Raw genomic sequence first — 25,443 nt, forward strand, 5'->3', positions numbered from 1 at the left:
GTATCAAAGTGTATTCCACTGTCATGCATAACTAATTAGAACAAAAAAGGACTGGGCACATGCCTACAATCCCAGCAGCTCAGGAGGCCGAGGCAGGATTGAAAGTTCAAATCCATAGTCAGGCCCCAAGCAACTTAGTGAGCTCTATCTCAAAAAAAAAAAAAAAAAAAAAATGCTGAGGTAAAGTACCCCCTGGATCCAATCCTCAGCACCACACACATACATACACAAAAATCAAATATTTAAAAAAGAAAATTGGTTTGCTTTTCTTAGTAGAAAAAAAAATCAAAAGAAAGCTGATAATTTGTGAGGGATACCACTGTTTTGTAAATTCATTTATTTTGGGGACAAAACCCAAAAAGCTTACATTTTCTATTTCCCTTTTTCTTGGTCAAGAAATAGTGTGGGGTGAAGAATCATGACCATGGAAAAGAACAAGAGATGAAGAGGGGAAGACCAGAACCGCACCACTGTCCTGCAAGGTTGAGCAATGGCAATATAGGTTTCTGTAAATTACAACTTCTTTCATCCTCAAAATGAAATTAGCTTGCTCTCAGAAGGTTAAAGAACCAAATTGTAAAATTCATGTGAAAGCACTGTAAGTAAAATATACAGCACCACTGTTGCTGTCATCATTATCATCATCATTAAAACATAGATGGATAAACAATTAAGACAATGATTATGATGATATTTTAAACTAGAGACTAATAGATATTTTTCTTCATTAGTAGATACTAGTCTTAGGGCTAGAGGGTGCAGTTTACTGTTAAGAGTGTCTGCCTAGCATGCACAAAGCTCTGGATTCCATTCCTAGCACCACACAAAAGAAAAAAAAATCTTATTAATAAATGCTATTATATACCCAAAGGCACAAAATTAGTTGCTCTTATTTGTTTAGTGGTTCTTGGTCTTAATCAATATGCTCACCATCTCATTCCCTCTGAAAAATAATTCTCTTTCATTTATTTCTCCCAAAAAGAAACTATATACTTTTTGGAACCCCAAATAAAAGGTGCCAGTCCAATGCTCTATTTGAAAAGCTGCTGAAGGGAAGTGCACAGGAATAGGGGAGAACTGCTGGTTCACCTTTCTATGAACTGAAGATGTAGGATTTTCCTAAGCAGCTTTGAAAAACAGCTGTTAACCTAAATAAGATGAAATGTAGAAGCCAGCTCAAGATGGATTTAAAAACCTCCATTAAGCTAATTTACCTGAAATATTGACTGTCGGAGATCTCCTAAAGTTTTTCTTTTGTCAAAGGTCAAATCCCACACACTTTCTGCCTGAGAGGTTACTGGGTGCAGAGCCCCATTGAAGAACCGATAATGAGGGCCCAGGTGAAGATGCAATTCAAAATCATTGTTTGCAGAATCACATTCTGCCCTTCAAAGAAGCACACAAAATACATCAACACTATGCTTTTATAATGACACTGTGTTTTATCTCAAACCAAAATATTTGCTTTACAATACAAGTAAATTCTCCATTCTACTTAAGTACCATCCTTTTCTTCTACCTGCCAAAATGATACATCTTAGATTTTCAATCATCAGCAACATTCCCAGGAATTCCAAGGGAAAATTATTTCCCTGCACTGTTAATCACATTTCTTTGAACAAATGCTGACACCTGAAACCTTCCAATCCTGAGATTATATTATAGTTGTAGACAAATGCTAGACACTTGCTCATGTAACTGACTTCTGCTTCATCCCAACTTTACTAGACTCCTTGGGCTCTTGCATAAGATATGTGCAGTTGCTGGCACAAACATCTTGAGCCATGTAGGAGGCTGAGGCAGGAGGATTACAAATTTAAGGCTAGCCTGGGTAACTAATTAGAGCTGGGGACATAGCTCAGTGGTAAAGTACCCCTGGGTTCAATCCTCAGCACCACAAAAACCAACCAACCAAACCAAACCAAACCAAACCAAAAACCCCAACTAGCACTCCATTTATATTATTTAGTGTCTTCATTTTTTTTTAAGGTTTGGATAGATTTTATTTATTTATTTTTAATATTTTTAAAGTTGTAGATGGATACAATACCTTTGTTTTGTTTATTTTTTTATATGGTTCCGGGGAGTGAACCCGGTGCCTCACACATGCCAGGCAAGTGCTGAGCCCAACCCCAGCCCTCTTCATTTCTTTTGAGAGTTTCTTTGGTTTTGGTGTATCATTCAATGTTCCTGCTATTTTTTTTTATCCCAGATCCAAGTCCATGATTAAAATGATGAACACCTTCCCACTACATAATTGGCCCCATGAATTCACAAGGAGATGTGTAAACTTCCATTTCCCTACCTGATACCTACGGCCCTGTCAGTGAGCAAATAAGACCCAGTTCTTCAGGATTCAAGCCCTAAGAGAATGCTGACATGTCAAATTCTTATAAGCCATAGCTTCAAGAATCCATTATGGGTTTTTGTCCAAGACTGATACTAAACCTAACAGTTCACAGAATCTACATTTCCTTCCTTTTGAAAATCTTCCCATCTCTGATCTCCTGTCACTTTATGTTCAGTTCTCCACAGCTACTTAAAAATGAGGGTGGTTTTAAGGACAAACTTTCTTTATACCCAAGGGATAACCTGGCCAGGGCAAGGTGTAATTCACTTTGCCCAACTGTGTGCCTGCCTATTTCCCAAGTCTTCTTAGGCTTTGGTCCCTACTTGGCAATAGCCATTTTATGTTCAGTTTTACAGATAAGGGTCAGTCCAAAGCAAATGATACCTCCACTATAAAAATTCAACAGCCAAACAGGTTTTTTTTTAACTAGTTGAGTACTCTTTTACTGAATGAATAAGGCCTAAATTAGATCTGCATTCTCCAGAAAAATTACTCAAACTCTAAAAGCAACTTAAATTACCTTTTCACTTTCAGTTCAATGTTGGCTGCATCCATTTCTTTCAGCAGGTGACAGGGGACCCTGTATCTTGGGTTAGCTAGAGCTGTGAACAAAACCTATCATTAATTGTGCTGAATAAGTGAAATCTGGGTGTTGGAAAGGCAATGTGAGAATTTAGGAAGCTGCGGGGGCAGAGAAAGTGCTGCCAACCAGCTGTGTAGATGCTGACTTTCCCAGACCTTGGCTTTCCAACCTAAGAAAGGAAGGAGAACAAATGAAAGGCAGCTGGCTTTTGAGCCAAACTAGAAGGATTCTACTCCTTCACCCCTCTTTAATTAAAAAAAAAAAAAAACCCACTATTTTCATCCCAATTACACATGTAATAATTGGTTCTTGTAAAAATTCTGGAAATTATTTTTTAAAGTATTATATGTAATCTCATTCCTAAAACACACATGTATGCACACCACACAAACATGCACAACACATGTATTTTTTAAAAAATAACTGGGATTATAGCTGATGTATTTGTAACTTGCTTTCTGATTTCATAAATTGTATTTTTCCACAGCCTTAAATAAATAATTGCATAGTAGCCTATTCTATGTAAGTAGCATAATTAATCTATTAGACATTGCAGTAGTTTTTCAACTAGTCCCTGCTGTAAAACAATAAGGCAGCAAACATCTTTGAACATAATATTCATACACAGCTCTGTTGACTTCATGTCAAACTTGTGAGAGTTACTGGTTTAAAGGATGAGGTAGTTTTAAGGCTCTTAATTTTTTTTTTAAATACAGTTGTAGATGGACAGCATGCCTTTATTTTATTTTTTTTTAATGTGGTGCTGAGGACGGAACTCAGTGCCGCACACATGCAAGGCAAGTGCTCTGTCACTGAGCTACACCCCAGCCCTAAGGCTTTTAAAAATATACACATTTGATTGTTTGTATCCGTTTTCATACATAGCAGCTGTAGAGGAAGTGTCGGCTGCTGGGAACCAGATTCACAAAAATGTGTGACATGGTAGGAAACTAGAAGCATCTCCTTCCTATTTTAAGTTTTTCTGATTATGGGCTGGGTTAGAAATAATTTTGAAGAATAAGAATTTCTTCTTTTGTACATTGCTTTGTAATAAACTTTTCCCAATTTACAATGGAGCATCATAGAATACATGGAAGAGCACTTTACAGATAGGGAAAATAAATCTGTCATGTATTTTACTTTTTTCTATTATCTTTTTTTTTTAATATTTATTTTTTAGTTCTCGACGGACACAACATCTTTGTTGGTATGTGGTGCTGAGGATCGAACCCGGGTCGCACGCCAGGTGAGCGCGCTACCGCTTGAGCCACATCCCCAGCCCCCTCTATTATCTTGGTCATTTGAAGTTTCTGTCACTTTTTCTTAGTCTTTTAGTTTAGAAAGGTTCTTTCTATCTTAAAATCAAATAAATTTACATATTTTTTTTTTAAAGAGAGAGAGAGAGAATTTTTTTAATATTTATTTTTTAGTTTTCGGTGGACACAACATCTTTATTTTATTTTATTTTTTTTTGTGGTGCTGAGGATCAAACCCAGCGCCCTGCGAATGCCCGGCAAGCGCGCTGCCCCTTGAGCCATATCCTCAGCCCAAGTTTTCATATTTTAAGATTCCATTTTTATATAAAGGAGCTATCATATCATTTGAGTGATTGGTAGAATAGAGGAAAATGTCTTAGTTAATTCCCTAGCAACAAAACAACTTCCCAGTTGTATTTATTAAGTAATTCACTTTCCCATTTATCCAAGGAGTTTCTTCCCTTGGATTAAAGCCTCTGACATGCCGAGATTGATTCCTGGGCTCACTGAGGTTTCAGTGATTTTAGCGTTAGCATTGATCTGTCTTCATTGCTAAACAGTTTTTTATAGACATGTTTTTTCTTATACTATAAACAGCCCCAGTAGTCCCTTCTTCAATTTTTATTATCTCTAAGTAAATTTTAGAATTGTTTTGTGAAGTTCTGTCCCTTTATTCCCCAAAGTCCATCAAGACTTTGACTGGACCTTTATTCAATTTCTCAGCTACCCAGAAGCTGTTGTTTGGTACAAAGTCCAAGTATGCTCACACTCACTGTCAATCTGGTAAGAGACTAATACTCCATCCAAAGACATTCCCTTTCTGTTTCTATAATCATGAATTCTGATCCACAGTATTTCTATCAGAACCATTACCATGCCTTTTTTCTCTCAGAAAAATACAAAGCAGTTTTGGTTAACAGCAGTCATATAATTGTTTCAGATCTAGAAAGATAATTTCCTTTGATTCTAATGCAAATTTGTAACTGCTTTACTCTTATTTTTTATAAAAAATGATCACTATTCTCATTGAGAACATTCTCTTCATCTCTAATCATAGCTATGTTTCAATCTAAAAAAGATTCCCTACTTAGCGTTTTTTTTTTTTATGTTTAGGAAATGATCAAAAAGTCTTCCTGATTTATTCATGTTAACAGCTTCAATTAAAAAAATACCCTTTACTGTTAAATGTCGCAAATGGTTATTAACCTCCATGGTTTAAGCTCTCTTGGCTCAATAATGAGAGCTTCAAAGAAATTTCCACTGATCAGAGGACATTACTTTGAGGCAAAAGCAAAAATAAATGGGAAAATTAAGGGGAGATGAGAAAATAAGACCAAGGCTAACACAAAGGCTGCCGAGTGGCAGTTGCGTCTGAACCTAGTGTGATCACACTCAGACTGCCAACATGGGAAAAGATCATGTGACCCAAGGAAATCCAATTTCAAACATCTTATAACTGTGACCTCATATTATTATGAGGATAAATTTAAATAGAAATATATAATCTTTATAAAAAAAGATACATTTTTAGATTTTATTTGGCATAATATATTACTTTTTGTTTCCAGAGTAAGCCTTCTATTAAAAGAGCAAAAACTCAACAGTATTCCACGTTTACCTTCTAAAATTATTAAACAGGAAAACTTTTCTTTCCATACCTTCAGGGGGTCTCTGCAACTGGGATTTCCGATAAAACAACATGTAGGCGCTTTCTTTGCCCTGAAATTGCTGTTCGATATCTTTCTCCTGGATTGGTTGAACTTTAGAGTCATTTATATCAAACCAGTGGGAACAGGCAGTGCTATCACTTAATCCTGGGGCTTCTAAAGCCAGCGAGTGGAAACTCTGTTGATCAGTACTTTGGAAGTCAGACTTAGACTGGACAGGATCTTTCTTCAGTAAACTAACTGTGCTTCCATCTGAACTTAGAAGGAACATCTGAGAATGCAGCTGTAAGAACTATGCAGAATCAGACAAAAAAAAAAAAAAAAAAAGCTGGATTAATTAAAAAAATTTTAAATTAGACCTTAAAAAATGTTTTCTTCCTTTCTGTGGTTTAAAATTTTTTTTTTTTAACTTCATCTTTATTTTTGGCCCAGTCCACGAAGGGGAAAACATCCATTTAGGTATAAGAAGCCATTTAGCAAAAATGAAGAGAATTCTGTGAAACTGTTTAATAGTTATATCAAGGGAGAAAGCTGCCATGCTACAATCTAAAAAGCATTCTAATTAATGCTGTTTTTAAAAAAGTACTTAAATGAAATGGATTAGGTAGAACAAAAACTTTTGAAATATTTAAAAGCTACCTAAACAAAGCACAAAACAATGGCAATTGCACAGTGCACCACTATCAGAGATAATCTGAAACTACTGATCCAGACAGATCTGTTGGGATAAAGAAGTAGGATCACAAGTTTGAGACTAGCCTTAGCAATTTAGTGAGACTCTAAGTAACTCAGTGAGACCCTGTCTCAAAGAAAATTTTAAAAAGGGCTGGGGATGTGGCTCAGTGGTTAAGTACCCCTGGCTTTGATCTCCTGTACCACAAAGAAATAAAATGAAACAGAAGTTAAAAAAAAAATACTTCATTAAGGACTAAAATCAATGAAATAGAAACAGACAAGCAGTAGAGAAAATCAATACAATCATATCCTATTGTATCAAAGGCTGTTGATTTTTTAAAAATATTCTTCTTAGTTGTAGACAGACATTATACCTTTATTTTATTTATTTATTTTTATGTGGTGCTGAGGATTGAAGCCAGTGCCCCCCACACACTAGGCAAGTGCTTCACCACTGAGCTACAACCCCAGCCCTGGCTGTTGATTTTTTAAAAATAAACTTGACAAACCCTAGCAAGAAAAGAAAACACTAATTAATATGAGAAATGAAAAAGGGTTTTGAAATAACTTCAGGTTCTACAGATGGCAAAAGCATAATCCTGGGATGCCAATTTTGAATAACTTTATGTCAATGAATTTGACACCATACATAAAAAGGCAAATTCCCTAAACAACACAATTTTCCAAAATAATACAGGTAACAGAAAATCGATTTTTGGTGGTCTAATTAAAGATGCTCTTAAACAATTATTGCAGTGGGTAAGTGCTTTGCTTTTACACAAAACAGTTCCTAAATGTTCATTAAATGTTCTGTTGCTTTGTTTGGTTATTTTCAGTCAAGTTTTTATCTTTTGTTTCTGGTAATATCAGTTTCTGCAATGAGTCTTTAGCCTAGGAAATGAGATAAGTTTCTAGAAGTTAGAGCTTTGGGATAATTTGTTTTTGCTACTGTGATAATGGCGACTTCCTTGTTTTTTTTCTTTTTTTGCTTGTTGATAAATAACTTAATAACTAATACTTTATAAATAATAGCTGAATTATAGCTATTTTTGAACAAAAATGCTGATTTTATTTTTATCTACTTAAAATATCTTAGAAATTAAAATTGTTAGGAACATAACAAAATATCCTGGGACTAGGATTTCCTATGTTGACGCCATGTATTACCTTTCTCAGTGGCCCATGATGTTTTCTGTACTTCTTGTTCCAAGATATTCCCATTTTTTTCAACAGTTTCTGGCCCAGTTGATCAACAGATATTAGATTATTCTCCTCCTTATGAAATAAACACAAAGTCATTTAAACAAGTCTGATGAGAAATAATTGCAACACAAATTCTGAGGGATCAACAGGATTTTATGTAATTACACGTGCCTAGAACAAAAATACGTAAGTGGATTAATCATTATTATTGCCATAATATGATAGCATATACCTATAATACTGGCTACTGAGGAGGCTGAGGCATGAGAATATTAAGTTGGAGGCCAGCCTGGGCAACTTAGTGACACTGTCTCAACAACAAAAAATAAAAGGCCTGGAGATATAGCTCAGTGGTAAAATATCCCTGGATTTGAGCTCCTGTACTGCAAAGAAAAAAAATGTAATGAAATAAAATAAATCGTAATTATTCATTATAATTTTTTTTTCGGAAAAGCAGCTTAAACCTAGGTTCAGAAAATCTTATTTTTTTAAAGTCTATCTGTATTTGAAGGTTCCAGCAAATTTTGTATCTGCAGGACTCACCACTTTATAGATGGTATTCCTACTATGTGCCACATTTTAACTATATCCAAAGGGTATCCTGATGTTTGATAAATTCCTGATATTATATATGATTTTTAGAAGAAATATTTAAGTAAAAAATATTATTAACATCTTATCTGAATATTTCAAAGTATACAAGTTCTGGAAGGGGACAAGATGTGACTATTATAGGTTGAACTGTGTCTCCCCCAAATTCATAGGTTAAATCCTTAGCCTGCAATACTTAATGATGTGATTGCATTTGAAGTTAGGGCATTTAAAGGGGTGGTTAAAGGCATTTAATGGGGTGGTTAAGTTAAAGTGAGTCCATTTTCCTTTTTAGAGTTGTCCCTAAATAATGTGACTGATGTCATATAAATAAGCTCACCCACTTATGATAGCTATATAAGCACAAATACACAGACACAACCTACCTGTAATATTACTGCTTGTAGTATCACCAATGGATCATCAATCTCCTCTTCATTTTGAAGAGTTTTCAAATTCACATCTGGCTTACTTTCTTCCTGCTAGGAAGGAAAGCAATAAGATTTTCTATCACAAATCTCTTAGAGGAATTAATAAAACAGGAGTGTCTATGCCACTGGAGAAATGATGGTAGAAAACAATAATCTGCAATATGCATTGGGTCAGGCCAACCTGGTTTCGAAATACAGGTTTTGTTGAGCAATTCTGAGTAAATTACTTGATAGCTCTGGCTTTATCTTACAAACTGGGTAAAGGTTAGAATCTGGTATACACTGGCACCAATGTCTTCTAGCCAAACACTGCTTTGGCTGAGTCATGTGATAATTTGGTATGTTGAACTATCATCATCATCACTCAGTTCCAAATATTTTCTGGTTTCATCTACCATGTTCTCACTCACTCATATTGGCCTAAAAACTCCAATCCATTTGTGTGGGCTCAATTTAAACACTTCTTTTCATTTCCTGATTGATATTCAAAAAGTTTAAACCCCATTTGATAATGGCATTGGGGAATGTGTCAAAATTCCCCTGGTGAGCAATTTTTATTGACTCTTTTTTCATATGTAAGAGCTTGCAAAAGTATTTTAAATTGGCTTAAAACTATAAATACAAGGAGACTTTAAAAATTAACACAAGGAAAAAAAATCAAGAAATAACAGAAGATCTAACCATCTAGCTGCAAAATTACTAAAAATGCTAAAGTAAAAGCAAAACATAACAAATCATATTTTTAAACTTACACATTAGGAATACCCTCTGAGGTTGAGAAGTGAAATGGAAATCCAGGTAGGAAATACAGAGTAAAGGCTTCTAGCATCCCAACTGCTGCACTCTGAATGTTTTTGTTTCCTAAACGTGTATGTTGAAACCTAACCCTAATGCAATAGTATCAAGAGATGGCATCTTCAGGAAACAATTAAGTCATAAGGGTGGGCCCTCATGATGGGATTAGTGCCTTTATAAAAGAGATTCAAGGGAGCTTGTATGCCACTTCTGCTGTTTGAGGACATAGCAAGAAGGCACCATCTGTAGCTGGGCACAGTGGTGGTGGCTCATTCCTGGAATCCCAGCAACTTAGAGGCTGAGCCAGGAGGACTTTAAATTCAAAGCCAGCCTCAGCAACTTAGAGAGGCTCTAAGCAATTTAGTGAGACCCTGTCTCAAAATTAAATTAAAAAAATAAAAAGGGTAGGGGATGTGATTGAGTGGTTAAGCACTCCTGGGTTTAATCCTCAATACCAACAAAACAAAACAAAAAAGGAAGGTACCATCTATAAAGTGGTAGGTAAATCCTGCAGATATAAAATATTTGCTGGCACCTTTATGTTGGACTTTCTAAGGAAGGTTCCAGAGCTGTGAGTAATACATTTTTATTGTTTATAAAAAGTATTGTTGTAGCAGCCTGAATGGACTAAGACACCAACCTTGTTGATACTGAGCTTCCACTCTGATGCTCAAATAGTACAGGGTTTGGGAGAGGAAACCTAAGGCTTACCCAAAGCACAGAGTTGAGTTTTTTTTAAAAAAAAGTACCAATTCTCTAAATCCTCTGACACCAAATGTTCCACAATTCTGTTCAATTCTGGCACAAACTATCTGTACCCAAACAGATTATACAGGTTGAGCCTTAGTCCTATAAGACTGACTCCCACTTGGTACCCTAACCATAAATGGGGTTTTCAGGTTATTCACACTTCCACCTGATCAGTTGCAAATTCTAGGGTAAACACAACCCTTATTCCAGGTTCATAATTTAGTGGAGCAATTCACAGATATCAGGAACCTATGCTACAGTTTATTATAAAGGAATCCAATGAGCATCTAGATGAAGCGGTTGTAGGGTGAGGTCCAGAAAGGTGGCGAGTAGAGAAGCCTGTCCCCACAGAGTCCAGGGAGCCACATTCCCGGTACACAGATGTGTCACCAACATGGAAACTCCCCAAAACTCATTACTCAATGGTTATTTATTTATTTTTTAGTTGTAGTTGGACACAATATCTTTATTTATTCTTATGTGGTGCTAAGGATTAAACCCCGGGCCTCACATGTGCTAGGCGAGCACTCTATCACTGAGCCAAAACCCCAGCCCTACTCAAGCACTGAAGCTCACTGTGGAGGCAGCGCTGATTAAATCACTGGCCATTGGTGAACTCAATCCTCTTGTCTTTTCCCACTCCCCAAGGTCAGGAGATGGGATGTAAATTCCACCCCTCTCATCAGTGGGCAATCTGGCCCCATCTTAAGGCATAGATCAAAAAAAGAACTTTGAACACTGGCATACTACTATTGTCTAATGTATGATTATATTAAAATTCTACCATTGTCCTATCTATGTCTTTTATGAAAATGTTTTCCCCACTCTAGTGTCAAATCCAAGATCATGTGTTAGGTCTCTTTTAGCCTAAAACCATCTCTTAGTTTTATAGTTCCTCTGTTATGATAAATTATGGAATTTTCCCAGCAAGTAAAATGAGCATTGATTTAGATAAAACACAGTATGGATTCTGCATCTCATATGGCAACCAGGCCCCATCTTAAGGCATGTAAGAGTGGACTCTTTAGCATGAACACCGTAAGGTGGAAAGGGGCTTATCATGAATAAAATAACTTCCATCAAGAAATTCTAAAGACCTATATACCAGGAACTGGAATTGGAGACAACAAATACAGCAGATGCTCAGTATCTATGGGATCTATACCTGTGAACTCAGCCAACTGTGCATCAAAATATTAGAAAAAAAGAATGTTTGTACTGAACATGTAGAGACTTTTTTCTTTTTATTAGTCCCAAAACAATACAGGATAGTGACTATTTGCTAGGTATTTTACATTATATATTATAAATAGCCTGGAGATTAAGTATACATATATATAGGCATATGTGTGTGTAGGTAATATGCAAATATTATTGCCATTTTTTTTCCAGGAGAAAGAATAGAATGGAATAGAAAACTGAAAAACAAGGGACTTAAGCATCCATGGATTTTTGGTATGGGGAGTTCTGGAACCAATTCCCCAAAGACACTGAGGGATGACTGTATATAGTTTTTACATACCACAATGATAGACTGCAGCAAAAAGTTGGAAATCCTAAAGGGCTACACGTACTTCACTAGAAGCATAATATGGAAAAAAAATTATTCCACAATAAAGGGAAATAAACTGGACTGCCTTGACCTTAGTACTGAATGAAGGGAAAAATTTCCTCTAATAATCACCAAGGATAAGAGGTGCTTCATTTTATCTGATCGGGAAGGTGCCCAAAATGGTGGTGTCTTGGCAAACGTGGCATAGCATTTGACAGCAATGTCTGCACAGCTTTCTGAATCCAGAACTGGATACTGCAGTAAGGTCAAAGAAATGGAAGAATGTGATTGACTTAGCTTCATTTTAGAAACTGGTGAAGAGCATAGGGTTGATGTGAAATGTATTCTAATGTCACAGTAGACTCTAGTGAGCACTTTCCCAGACCCTCTACAATTCACTGAGAAAATTATGAAACTTAAAAAGACACCAAAGGAGCTTTAAAGAGATGTATCTTGTTCATATATGAAGACTCAAAACCCCTGTGTATGCACGCATGCAGGGGCATGTGCATATGTGAAAATATGGGAAGGTGATTCTAGGAAGACACACAGAAGCATAAACAAGATAGGTAAGACAATCCTGAAGAGCAGCATGTAGGGAGACTTGTCCCACCAGATGGCATGATTTAAAATTAACCTATGGCAATTAAGTGTGTATTTGCCCAGGAGGAGGATGAATAGAACAGAATAGAGATCTAAAAAATAAGACTCCTGCATTAATGAACAATAGATCTAATGGAACTGACACAGTAAGTTGGTGGAGAAAAGCAATTATTCAATAGGTGGTAATGGGTAATGTTTTGGGGAAAAATTCTTATACCGTTCACAGAAAACCATCTAGAAGGACTTACATTTTTCGTTTTGTTTTATGGTCCTGAGGAAGGACCAGTGTTTCAAATGTCATTAAGTGATAGTCAATGAGTGCTGTTTTAAAGAGCAACCACAGAAGACATGACATTGCAGCCATATTACATTAAATAGGATAAAATTTGTCCTGGCTTTAAATCCTACTGTGAAAGCCTTGTACATTTTCACTTACAATCTGCGGGATGCAAAATCCATACTGTTTGTTATCTAAATCAATGCTCATTTTATTTGCTGGAAAAATTCCATAGTTTGTCATAACAGAGGAACTGTAAAGCTGAGAGATGGTTTTAGAGTAAAAGAGACCTAAAAAAAAAAAAAAGATAACTAAATCTAACACATGATCTTGGATTTGACACTAGAGTGGGAAAAACATTTTCATAAGATATAGATTAGACAACTGGTAGAACCTGAATACAATTATACACTAGACAATAGCAATAGTAATGTACCAGTATTAAAAGTTCTTGGTTTTTTATCTATGCTTATGTAAGAGAATATCTTTGTTTTTGGTGGATAAACAGCTAGTATTTAGAGGTAAAGGAGTCTAATGTCTTCCATTTACTTGGTTCAACACTAACAATGATGTTAATAATGTATACATTTCTGTGTGTGCACATGCACGAATGTGGGGTTATGGTTTAGATATGAGGTATTTCCCATTGTGAGACAATGAAAGAAAGGTTAGAGACAAATGATTGGGTTATGAGAGCCTTGACTTAATCATTGTGCATTAATACACTGATATGGATCAACTGGATGGTAACTGTGGGCAGATAGGGTAGAGCTGGAGAAATTGGGTCACCAGAGGTGTGCTTTGGGGCTTATGTTTTGTGCCTGTTGAGAAGAGTCTCTCTCTCTCTCTCTCTCTCTCTCTCTCTCTCTCTCTGCTTCCTGGTACCATATTCTAAGCTGCTTTCTCCCTCCATGCCCTTCTGCCATGATGTTCTACATTGCCTCAGGCCCAGAACAATGGAGTTGGCCATCTATGGACTGAGACCTCTGAAACTGTGAGCCCGCAAATAAACTTTTCCTCCTCTAACTGTTCTTGTCAGGTCTTTCAGTCACAGTGATGAAATAGCTAACTAAAACATGTGGCAATATGTTAACAACTAGAGAATCTAGGTAAAGAGTGCACAGGAAGTATTTGTACTACTGTGGTATTTTCTGTACATGTAAAATTATTTAGAAATAAAAATTTAAAACATATCTGAATTAACTTAATGCCTATCAAAGTTTTCTACAGGGTGAGTATACAATAAATGGCAAAAGATCATCAACAAAATATTGTAAAAGGAACTGAAAAACCAAGACATCGAAAGATATTTCTAAATGATTTTGTACACTTACTTTAAATTGCCAGTTTCCCAGATGATCAACATCTTTAATATATACATGATAATGTCCTCCGTAGCAGCCACCTTTGTGTATAATGACTGAGAAGAGGTCATATATATATTCTAAATCATCTAATTCACTCTAAAGGAAAAAAGGAAAATAAACATGGATAGTTTAACATAAGGTGCTAAAATATATGTAAGTAGAATGGAAAAAGAATTCCAAGTATTGAAATTAATTAGAAATTACAGTGAATATCACTGTCATTTAAAGGTAAGATAAATTTAAAAGACTGGCTTTAAATTAAAAATTAAAAAATTTTAAATTCATTGCTCAACTACTAAACACACTACATTCATCTATTTTTGCCTCTCACTTAAACGTGAACACATGTATCTGAAAAAGCTGTTAGTTTGGGCTGAGATCATGTAAGCTAGAGGTTTTTAGCAAGAGAAAACCATCTTTGTACATATCTATCATGATGTGAAACACACATGTTCTATACTTGACGAAACTGTCCTATGTTCCAACCAGGCTGGCCCACAGAGTCAGAGTCAGATCAACTATTAACCCTCCAGACATTTCAGTCATCTGAACAGAATAGGAATTTAGCAATTGTGAACAATAGTTGTTCTTGTTTACAGGCAATATGTAGAATGAAGAAGTTCTTTCCTGCTTTATTAATTCTATGATCAAACTTTTCTATAATTAATTAATTAATGCACTTTATATTTACATGTAACCCAAGAGATAAACTTCTACACTGGCAATTAAAAACAAAACAAATGGAAACAACTACAGTAGATTAAGAGACACTTTAAATTTCTGATGCAGAAGAACAAGAAAGCCTTAGTTTTCACTTTCCAGGGGTCTGAAGCACTTGACATAAGCTCCCTTCTGATTGTGCCATCTAAACTAGACCAGTGTAACTTGTGATGTAAATGCATACATGGGTGTCTGCTGAGGGATGCTAGTTACCAGAGGAATGTATTTGATTAAAATATTATAGTTTTTGAGTGGACAGTAATTGAAAATGTCTGATTTAGGCAAAAGACAGGAGAGAGATACACAAAGATGCAAGGTGTTTCTACACTAATAGAAATTCAAAAGCAAAATTGATGTGGATGTCCTAGATAAGTGGTCAGTTACTTATTTCAGATCTGTTATATTGAAGTATGTTAAATCACATGATGAAATACTTTTTATAAAAAGAGTAGTGAATATATTAACTAACCCTGGGAAAATCATTGATTTTGAGTATGCCAGTAATAGGCTAAGTGTCCACAGAATACTAGAATCTCTGAAAATTCAAACATTAAAAAAAACCCAAAAAGCTGAGCAATTAGGCCCACCTGTGAAGAGTTTGAATTAAAGAATGTTAACAAAAGGATTACTTTTTTTTCACAGATATTGAATACCTAGCTAATAAATATTCTGTTCCTAATAAAATAAGAATGATTTATAATAAGAAATATACCAGTCTCATCATTCTGATTTTAGCATATATAATAATGATATAAAAACTATAAGTGGCTCATAAAGTAGTTTGTTTTTATAATTAACTTGCTTTCAACACGTTTTCTTTCCTGTGTCTTAAGGATTACAAATTCTGGACTAGAAAAATTCCATTTGTCTGTTCACTTTCTAGACACGTAATTCATTATCACATCTAAAATAAACTAAATCCAAATAGCAAAGTACCAATTAATGGTAATTTTTCTAAAAGCAGGATCATTTTAAATTTTGTTTTAAAATTTTCATCTCAAAGATTTTTCAAGAAGAGTTTAATAGAGAACAGAGAACTTGTACACTTTAGATTCAAAAGGACTGTAAACAAATCAGAAGTTCTCAGCCCAGGGCAATTTCACAACCCCATCTCCAGGATATATGGACTTTTGACCACATTTGAAGACATTCTCATTGCCAAAGTGGGAGAGGAGTGGGGATGCTACTGTCATCTATTAAGTAGGCCAGGTGATTTTTTTTTTTTTTTTTTTTTTTTTTTGGTGCTGGGGATCAAAGCTAGGACCTTGGGCCTGCTAAGCAACTGCTCTACCACTGAGCCACATCCCAGTCCAAAGAGGCCAGGAATGCTGGTGGACATCCCACAATGTACAGCACAGTCCTCCACATCTAAGAATGACTAAATTCAAAATGTTAACAGGGCTAAGGTTCAGGAATTCTGCAATAAACTTCCATCAGGTCAATAAAAGATTCAAGTATAGAAGGGGAAAAGAAAGAATTTAAAAATAAAATAATTCAAACCTGCTCACAAAAAGGCTTGAGATTGATCCGGAGAGGAAACGTGTAACTGCTAGTTTCCTTGTAGCGTTCACACTTCACAAAATCAAAATTAAATCTTAGTAATGAGACAGTAAGAAAAGGAGGCAACTTGCGCAATTTGGCCGACTGTTAAAAGAAAAATTCACAAAGTTTTAAAAAAGCAGTTATGTGAAAGGATAATGTTACTTAAAGTATGAAAAAAACACCTGTAAGCTTTAGGAGAAACAGGTCCTTAACTCACATACAGTCATTAACAATGGGTTCAATAATATATCTTGAGGAATGTCATTTATTTTATGGGACTAAGGGTGATTGATATCACTCATTTATGCTCACAAAAGTTTCACAAGCTACTTTTGTTTTCAGAGCTGCCATTCTAAAATCCTACTTGATGAACGTGTTATAACTGCTTATTATCTCTCTCCATCTGCTCCTATTTTCTGCCTAATTCCTGGCCTTTTCCCTTGCTCCTTCATAATCATATTTTACCTGAGCTCTGAACATATGAATTAGAAAAAGTTTAAGTGTATACGTTTTCTCTAGGGAGAAGATCCACAGTTTAATTAGATTTTTAAAAGGACTGTAATCCCAATGGTTAAGACCTATTGATCAGGGTTTTATAGTTGCTACTTTAAAATTCAAAAGCAGATTAAGGTATTTTTGTTGTTTTAATTCCTTAGTTTAAAACTAAGTAGTACATTAAGATGATTTTTATTTAAGAGTCATCACTTAGCTGGGTGCAGTGGTGGATGCCTGTAATTCCAGTGACTCAGGAAGCTGAGGAAAGAGGATTTCAAGTTTGAGGCCGGCCTCAGCCACTTTAGGAGGTCCTAAGCAACTTAATGAGAACAGGTCTTGAAATAAAAATTTAAAAGGGCTGGGGATGTGGCTCAGAGCCCTTGGGTTCAACCCCTAGTACCAAAAAAAAAAAAAAAAAAAAAAAAAAAGTCATCACTTGTCCCCAGACCTCTTAGTAATGGCCATAATCATATGAACCCAACACTGTTAAGCATATATTTAAAATAATAATTTCACAAATCTAGTGGGTAAAAAAAGCTAAATAAAAAAGTCCCAGCCATAAAATAACTTGGCAGATTTTCAGACAAGCTCTATGGATGCATCCAAAATAACACAGAAACTCTGCTATTATATGATTAGAAAAGATTGCTAAGGACAGGAAAATCTCTATTTACTCAAAGAGCACACAAAACCTAAATTCAGAATGCAACAAATACATGGCAACTAGAAAAATACACCACAATAGAGAAATTCCACCGAAAAAGAATTAAACCAACAATATTAGGTATATTAAAAAACTGTATTTGTTTAGCAGAAGGTTAGGGTTAGCAAAGGGTTCCTGTTTTATTAAAATGCAAATTAAGTTCAACAAAAAAATGTGTAAGTATCTAAGACTTTTCCAAACGCTGAGATTCATACTTATCAGATAGTAGTTCTAACACCACAGGTGAAGTACAAAATGAGTAAACAAATGGTAATTCTCTCTCTAGGTTTAATAATGAGTAGAATATATGAAAACATATATTAAACAGTGTAAACTTCTTCCTGGTTTCAAAGACTGTTGTGAAAGCTATAGCCACAGGGTTTACTTTTTTATTACATTTACTTCTATCATCTCCAGGATACAAAATCAGTATTGTGTATTATCATTTTAAATTAATGTTCATTTTATTTGTTGGAAAAGTTCAGTTAACTGTCAGCCATAGGAATAGCGCTATGTGTCTTTGGCATCATGGATCCACTACACAGGTATATTTTTTGTGGTAGCTGTTTACAATAATGCTCAATAACTATTGACCGCACTGAGCTATAAGTTTACAATGTTTATGAAGAGTCTATCACATCATCTAGTAACAGTGGGACAGTTAACTACCTAGGTAAAAAATTACAGCAGCAGGGTTGATGCTTCATTGCTCATAGGAACAAGGAGCTGAGAGGAGAGCCAGAGAAGTGCAGAGATGGCACATTCAAGCCAGAGGAATGGCAAATGGCATTAAGAATTTATACACACACAGACATATCAGACATTTAGAAATAATCTGTAATAAGCACCTTTTATATTAATATCAGTGAATTACTAATACCTAGAAATTTATTAGCATTGATAATGTTTTTGGTGGAAATTGCATAAAAATATGTTTAAAAAAAAAACAATTCTACTGGGCATGGTGTTGCACACCTGTAATCCCAGTTATTTGGGAGACTGAGACTGGAGGATCAGAAGTTCAAGGTCAGCCTGGGCAACTTAGTAAGGCCCTATCTCAAAATAAGAAGGGGTTGGGGGTTGGGGGTATAGCTCAGGTATGTCCCTCAGTTCAATCCTCACTACTGAAAAAAACAAAAGTTCCATATTGAGAAATCACATACAATTGTGAAAGAATGGTGAAAAGGAAATACATATGGTTGCTACAAGATAAAATGGAGAAATAAAAAACCAACTCAAATGTTAAAAAAAACAAAAAATGTTTTTCTAAAATCTGTCCTGTGAAAGACACCCTGGACTCGAAGGACTCAGCTAGTGAAGCACAGAGAACTTATATCAAAACTGGGACAAAATGTCAACATATGGTCGATTTTCAGCAATGCCAAAGTGCTGATATAATAAATCACAGCCACATCATAAAGGAGCTGGAATGGGCAAAATTTATGATGTATGAAAATAACACTGGGGAGGTGTTCCATTAAGCTAAATGGGAGTTGACTCTCATTTCACTTGTCAAAGCGGCTCTTCCTTCCTGGAAGCTAGGATAACTATGAATTATATCTACAAATGACTCTAAGTAGGAACATGACAAATTTGAGAAATATCAGAAGTCTACGCTAACTGACTTATTTTACTTTTCTCTCTTAGCTCACACTATAAAAGAAATCAGTTGCTTTCATCTTGTCTCTCCATCTTCTATTTTGCTTTGCTATCCTGAAAGAAATCCAGAAGTACTGTTCTGAAGACCATGACTAACAAGGTCAAGACCCACAAGTGGGAAAGTGCATATGGAATGTGCTCAAGTGAAGGAGGACGTATGTCAGGGTTAGAAAATAATTGCATATTGAGAAATTAAAGAGAGCCACCTATTTTAGTAGCAGGAAACAGAAAGGAACGCTCGGCAAGCTTCTTGATGGTGGGAATAAAAACAGAAATACTACTATCTCCTTCATAATAGCGATTTGCTAAAAGCAAGGAATTTATCCAAAAAAAGCAGCTTAAGAAAAATTGAGGCATAAAAACATTTTTTCTTGGGAGAAAAAGAAGTTCAGACAGCTGTTAGGATGAAAGATTTAAAAAATTCTTCACTGTAAAAAAATGAAAAGACAAGATAGTAAATAAAATGTCTTTTCTATTCTTGAGCCAAGAGCTTCAAGTGTATCCTTCAGTCTTTATCACACAGGTGGCTTCCGGTGACTTGGCTGCCACCAAGTTCTCTGTGGGCACCCTGGAAAAAGGAAGGCATTATTACCTTTGCTGCTTTAACCAGCCGGTCACAAGTTCCACAATGGTACAAGTTGTCATAGTCAAAAACTTCCTCTTCTACATACATGTTCCAGAGTGCATCTTCCAAACCAGATACGTTTTTGACTGCTACTGTTAGATCTAAGAAGTCTTCCTGAAGTATACAAGAATGCAATATTGAAAAAACAATTTCACAGATGTTTACAAACACATTGCCAACTCAAACATACACTGGGAATAATCAGATGTATCTTTCCTAAAACAGTGTACATAGGAAGTTGTCTTCATTACTATGACATTCATAACACAAAATTTTCCTTTCTAAATCAAGCTATCATTTAGTATAAAATGTATCAAGAAAACATTGATAAAGGAAGATATTTGTAAGTTTAGATGCAATAAAACATATAGTTGACATAAATACAAAACACCCGCGCAAAGTTCATTAGCACTGTTTCAGTCTTTAGAATTATTAACAGCAAAGGCAGGGTTGAATTTTATCTCACATAAATTCTATTTCTTCAATTTCTTTTGCTAAGCTTGGTTTAAGATACACTGAAGAAGTTATAAGAAAATAATTATGTACAGCCATGATAAACAAGTGTTTCTATGAAAATAAGGAGGGTGGAATTTTGCAAATAGGAAATCTATCTATTCTAATATAAGAATATTTGAATTATAATATGTTTTTAGTAATAAGTGCTATTATAATTTGGCAAGTATAAATCATTTATGGTTCTCTGTGTGTATGCAACAGCATTATTTAAGGGACTATGAGGTCTGATAAAGGAGAAAGCACTATTTAGTTCATGATAAAACTCTCGAGTATTAAAACTAACACTTTAGGTTTACAATATATGTGTGAAAAATTAAAGTCCACAATTTATAATGTGCTTTCTATACATTGTATTTCACAAGTACTTTGTGTGAATTATTACATTAGCACTAAGTCAATCATACAGTAATTCAAAGAAATATGATCTATTAATTATTTTCAAACCAGGCTGACCAAAAGAGCTTCTATTAGCACAGGCAATAAGGGCCAAGTAGCACTGTTTTTATTGTTCCCCAACTACATCTTAGAAAATTAAAAAAAAAAAAAAAAAAAAAATATATATATATATATATATATATATATATATATATATATATATATATATATATATATATATATATATGCAGGTATATGTGTATGTGTAGGTATATGTACACATATACCTACACATACAAAAACATAAGTAACATATTTATATTTCCAAAAGTGCAACAAACACATTTAGAAAATAGCATTTCTCTCTTATACAAATACAGAAACTTTCTTTACTCTTGCCATAACAAAAGAAGATTTTTATTAGAGTTCAGTGATGAAATAATTAGCTGTATAAGACTTGTAAAGCACAGAGATTATTATATTTACATGAGCAAACTTCTAATATCTAGTTTCCAATCATATTAAATGAACAATCAGTATTATTAGAAGAACTGAAGGTTACATTAGTAAAGAGAATTATAAAAGCTTTATTGTGTAATGAAGTTTATATTTAATACATAAACATAAGCACATATATGAGATAAACTTTCTGAAGGATATTAATAAACTAGCTCTAATATTTAATTACAGATACTTGTCAATTTAAATATTCTCAGTATTTTTTTTTTACCTAATTAATTTTATTTACAATACTCTAACCATGATGATACTGGATTCTCCGAAGAGACCAATTTTTGTATGTTCAAACTTCCCCCCAAAACTCTTTTTTAAACAGTAGAGTACTGAGTAAAATATTGTTTTAAGATATTTGCTTCTTTCAGTTCACATGGGGAACTGTATTATTAACTGATGATTCAGGGGTAGTCAGAGTAAACAGAAAAAACTGATAAATTATTTCTAAAAATAAACATTTTTATCAGACTTAATTACATGAACTGTAATTTACAATATAATTTATTACTAACACTCTTGTGAATTCACCTGCTTCTCACTGATGTTCTTACATTCGTTACAAACAACCTGGTTAACAATGGTTCCATGATACAGACGATTGATGAGGTCATGGCCAGAGGTCCCAACCAAAGAAGTTTCCAAAGCACTGAAGAGAATTCGATTCAGTTCCTGCACATCATGTTGTCTCATTTCCTACAAAACAGGTAATTTTTAAAAAGTAATTTTGTTCTTCAAGTTTTTAAGAACAGATTTTAAGAATACAATACTAGTTTACAAAAACCTATCTATAAAGCAATTCAAAGATAAGAACTGATCAGATATAAGGATGACTAAGCAAAACAAGCCAAGAGCAGGTTAAGAGGTCACTACCTGCTTTTACTTCTACTACAGAAATAAATGTGTAGGTCGTGTGGGTTGTGAACTTATAACTCCACTAAAAAGGAAAGTGCCCACATCACATGGGGAACTGCACACATGGCTGTGCCACAGGGAGAGAAAACAGGAGCACAACAGGTTTTGACCACTGTTTCAGAGCTGGCAACGTGTGCATAGGTGGAGCTCACTTAAGTCACAGTGGCTGGTGAATATGAGTAACTGTCAACATTAGAGAAGGTATAGAATTTATTGCTTTGAAGTATAAAACAACAAGAAATAAAACTAACATAATACTCAGAAAAATTCCACATGGAATGTGCTTAAATCTGAGCTAAGTGTTAGCATTCCTTAAGAACAATTTATGAACCAAGCCAAGGGTGTGTACTGCCATTTAAAGGGGCAGAGATGAGGAGAAAGATCTGCCAAGGAAGAAACAGGAGGGTGGGTCCTGGGAACTGAGAGGAGCTGGGGACAGAGAAGTGACTTCTGATCTTGGTATGTGGATATCATTGTTGACTTTGATAGGGAACAGAAAACTTGAAGCAGTTAAACTTCATTCTTTAAAATTTTACTTAGAAAAAATAAAATAGAAAAGGTCCTCATAGTTTTAAGAATTATAAAACCAGTAACTTAGTAGATGCTCACTATCAAAAACAAAGGGAAGCCGGGCTGGTGGCGCACGGCTGTAATCCCAGGGGATTGGGAGGCTGAGGCAGGAGAATCACAAGTTCAAAGCCAGCCTCACAAAAGCGAGGTGCTAAGCAACTCATTGAGAACCTGTCTCTATATAAAATATAAAATAGGACTGGGGATGTGGCTCAGTGGTTGAGTACCTCTGTGTTCAATCCCCAGTACCCCAAAACAAACAAATAAATAGGAAAAGCCATCAACAAAGGACTACATCATAAAACACCATGTGTAGTATCCACCGACAGAATATCATTTGACAGTAAGAAGGAATGAACACAAACTCTAGACGAATACGGAGAACATTATCTTCAGTGAAACAAGCCAATTACAAAAGGTCCCATATTGCACAATTCCATTCCCATGAAATGTCCTGAACAGGCAAATACCACAAGACCAAAAAACAGACTAGTGGCTGCCAGGGACTAGGGGAAGAGGATGATGGGGGAGTGACTGCAAATGGATATGGGGTCTCTTTTTTGGCTGGTGAAAAGGTTTTTAAAAACTGATGGTAGTGATGGTTGCACAACTCTGTAAAAATACTAAAAAACAATGAATTGTACCCTTTGAAAGAGTGAATTTTATGGCATGTATAGCTCAATTAAATGGTTAATTTTTTTAAAGGGAAGGAAAAGGGAATTAATTTGAGGTGGCAGCCCCATACCTCAAATTTAACACACTTATTTAGGGACTATCACGCCACTTCCCTTCAAAGTCCATGTCCTACCTCTCTGATGACAATGTGGTGTCACCTACACTGTGAGTATGCAAAAATACACTTGTGATTATAATTACTTACTGTGAGAAGGAAACATTCAAACATGTTGAGACTCTAAGACAAAACTAAAGGAAGTCAGATAACATGACATATCAGCATTCACTTTTTTTCTCTACTGCTGGCAACTTACTCAGGGCCCTTTACCTCATCGCTAGTCCACCCGAAGCTGTTGGTGAGCTCCACTGTGGATGCAGCTTCCTGGTCTAACAGCAAAAGCTGAGCAAACAAGCGCTGCAACTGCAAAGGTATGATTCGAACCTGGGGTGAGAAATGAATGCATTTCAAAATGAACTCTTTCAAGGGCCAAGTGAGGGTTCTTCAAAGAAATGCATACTAGTTTTCTCTAATTTCCTAGTTCATTTAGGACAAAGTTCATAAATTATTCATCTTAAAGAGAGAACCACTTAGAATTCAGTTATTTGAAAATTCTAATTCAGACCTAAAAGTTATGTTATCTGGAGTTCTCTACCTTGGCACAGTTCAGGTAAATATTTAAATTCACATAGGCCCTAATAACCACCCAAATGATCATAGATTGACAGCACTTAGAATTTCTAATAGTTCATTTTTCTGTAAGATATTTTTGGAACAGATATATTCCAAAAGATGAATGTAGGAACTTTCTAGGCACACATCTCTCACTCATGGGACAAATCACACCCTGCCTCCTTCTCTGCTGGCTCCATGTCTATTCCTGTCTTATTCAAGATAAGGAGGGCCCAGCAGACTGAGCAATGAATGATTCTCAGGGACCAGTGTGCAGGTCAGACTTTAAGGGCTAAAAGGGAGAATATGCATTTAGAAAGTTGTACAGCAATTTTACATTTCCATGACATTTAAAAAATATACTAGGAAAATATTGATTTGCAACAAACTGGGGGAAAAAAACACAAAAAATGGTCCTTTGCCACATGGTTGGAGAAGTACTGGGCTGCATCATGAAATACTACTGTTAAGAAGTATAAATCTGAGCCTGAAAGTGATGAGAGACTTCTGTTTGAATGAAGTTTAAGCAGGAAGAACATCATTAGATCTGCACTAAATATGATTTTACTACAGAATATATAAAATAATAAGCAAATTCCTTATTTAATGTATTTTCAGAGTACCAAACTGAAATAATACTGGTCTTTGTTGTTTTCGTTGTTGCAAGTAAATATTTTAAATAGATGTTTGGATGAGCTAGTGTGAGTAATTTGTAAATATCAGAAGTAAGAATAAACAGCATAAATATAGCACTGTGAAGTATGTTTATAAAGCAATAGCAGCATTATATTTGGAAAAGTAGTTCTTTTTTGGAAGGAAAATGTCATTGCTAATTAAGTACAGGCCACCTTATAAAAATAAAGACATACTTGGCAATAAATATAATTAAGAAACATTTCCTCAATACTCCAAAATGCCCCAGTAAATCAAATTTATTACCTTTGCATCTGGTTTATCCTTATCCTCTAAAAAACCAAGTTCTTCTGGGCCAAGAGAAAATAAAGCTTCTAATAAAAAAAAGTAGAATCAAATTTCATTTTAGAAAAATGTTTAGAAAGCCAAGACTACCATAAAATAAAATTAAAGATTCAGAAATGATTGTTATGATATTTACACCCTTAATCTATACATTTTGTTTTCTTGTAATGTTTTAAAATCACTGACTTTAAGAAAATAAAGTGGTACATTAAGGCTTCAGTATGGAAGATCCATTAAAAAAAATCACTCATTTCTGCACATAGAACCATTACCAATCACACTGACTCTTTGTTTCCCATTGCCTATGGCAGTAGGACTGACAGCAGCCAGGAGGAACCTTGAGAAAGTACAAATGTTGCAAGTCTGTATTTTCACATCACAGGAGCCTCC

The 25,443-nt window shown here is 35.1% G+C and overlaps 1 protein-coding gene across 12 annotated transcripts in view; it reads right to left on the reverse strand.

Moving 5' to 3' along the window:
- USP40 (ubiquitin specific peptidase 40) overlaps positions 1 to 25,443 on the reverse strand; it is a 67,617-nt gene that overhangs the window by 35,855 nt on the left and 6,319 nt on the right. For 11 of the 12 annotated variants that reach the window (XR_014017982.1, XR_014017983.1, XR_014017984.1 and 8 more), the window contains exons 3-13: positions 25,015 to 25,082; positions 23,734 to 23,847; positions 21,777 to 21,941; positions 19,812 to 19,958; positions 16,321 to 16,464; positions 14,068 to 14,196; positions 8,712 to 8,807; positions 7,699 to 7,806; positions 5,848 to 6,148; positions 2,871 to 2,952; positions 1,215 to 1,386 (exon numbers count right to left, since the gene is read on the reverse strand). Coding sequence is in view for 7 of the 12 variants with exons in the window: in XM_081260965.1 (XP_081117091.1) it covers positions 1,215 to 1,386; positions 2,871 to 2,952; positions 5,848 to 6,148; positions 7,699 to 7,806; positions 8,712 to 8,807; positions 14,068 to 14,196; positions 16,321 to 16,464; positions 19,812 to 19,958; positions 21,777 to 21,941; positions 23,734 to 23,847; positions 25,015 to 25,082 (1,526 nt within the window). In the remaining 5 variants the exon portion in view is untranslated. The remainder of the gene's footprint in view (positions 1 to 1,214; positions 1,387 to 2,870; positions 2,953 to 5,847; positions 6,149 to 7,698; positions 7,807 to 8,711; positions 8,808 to 14,067; positions 14,197 to 16,320; positions 16,465 to 19,811; positions 19,959 to 21,776; positions 21,942 to 23,733; positions 23,848 to 25,014; positions 25,083 to 25,443) is intronic. The other variant, XM_081260966.1, reaches the window with a different exon arrangement.

Source organism: Spermophilus citellus (assembly GCF_964194105.1).
Source record: "Spermophilus citellus genome assembly, chromosome: 11".
NCBI classification, from domain to species: Eukaryota; Metazoa; Chordata; class Mammalia; order Rodentia; family Sciuridae; genus Spermophilus; species Spermophilus citellus.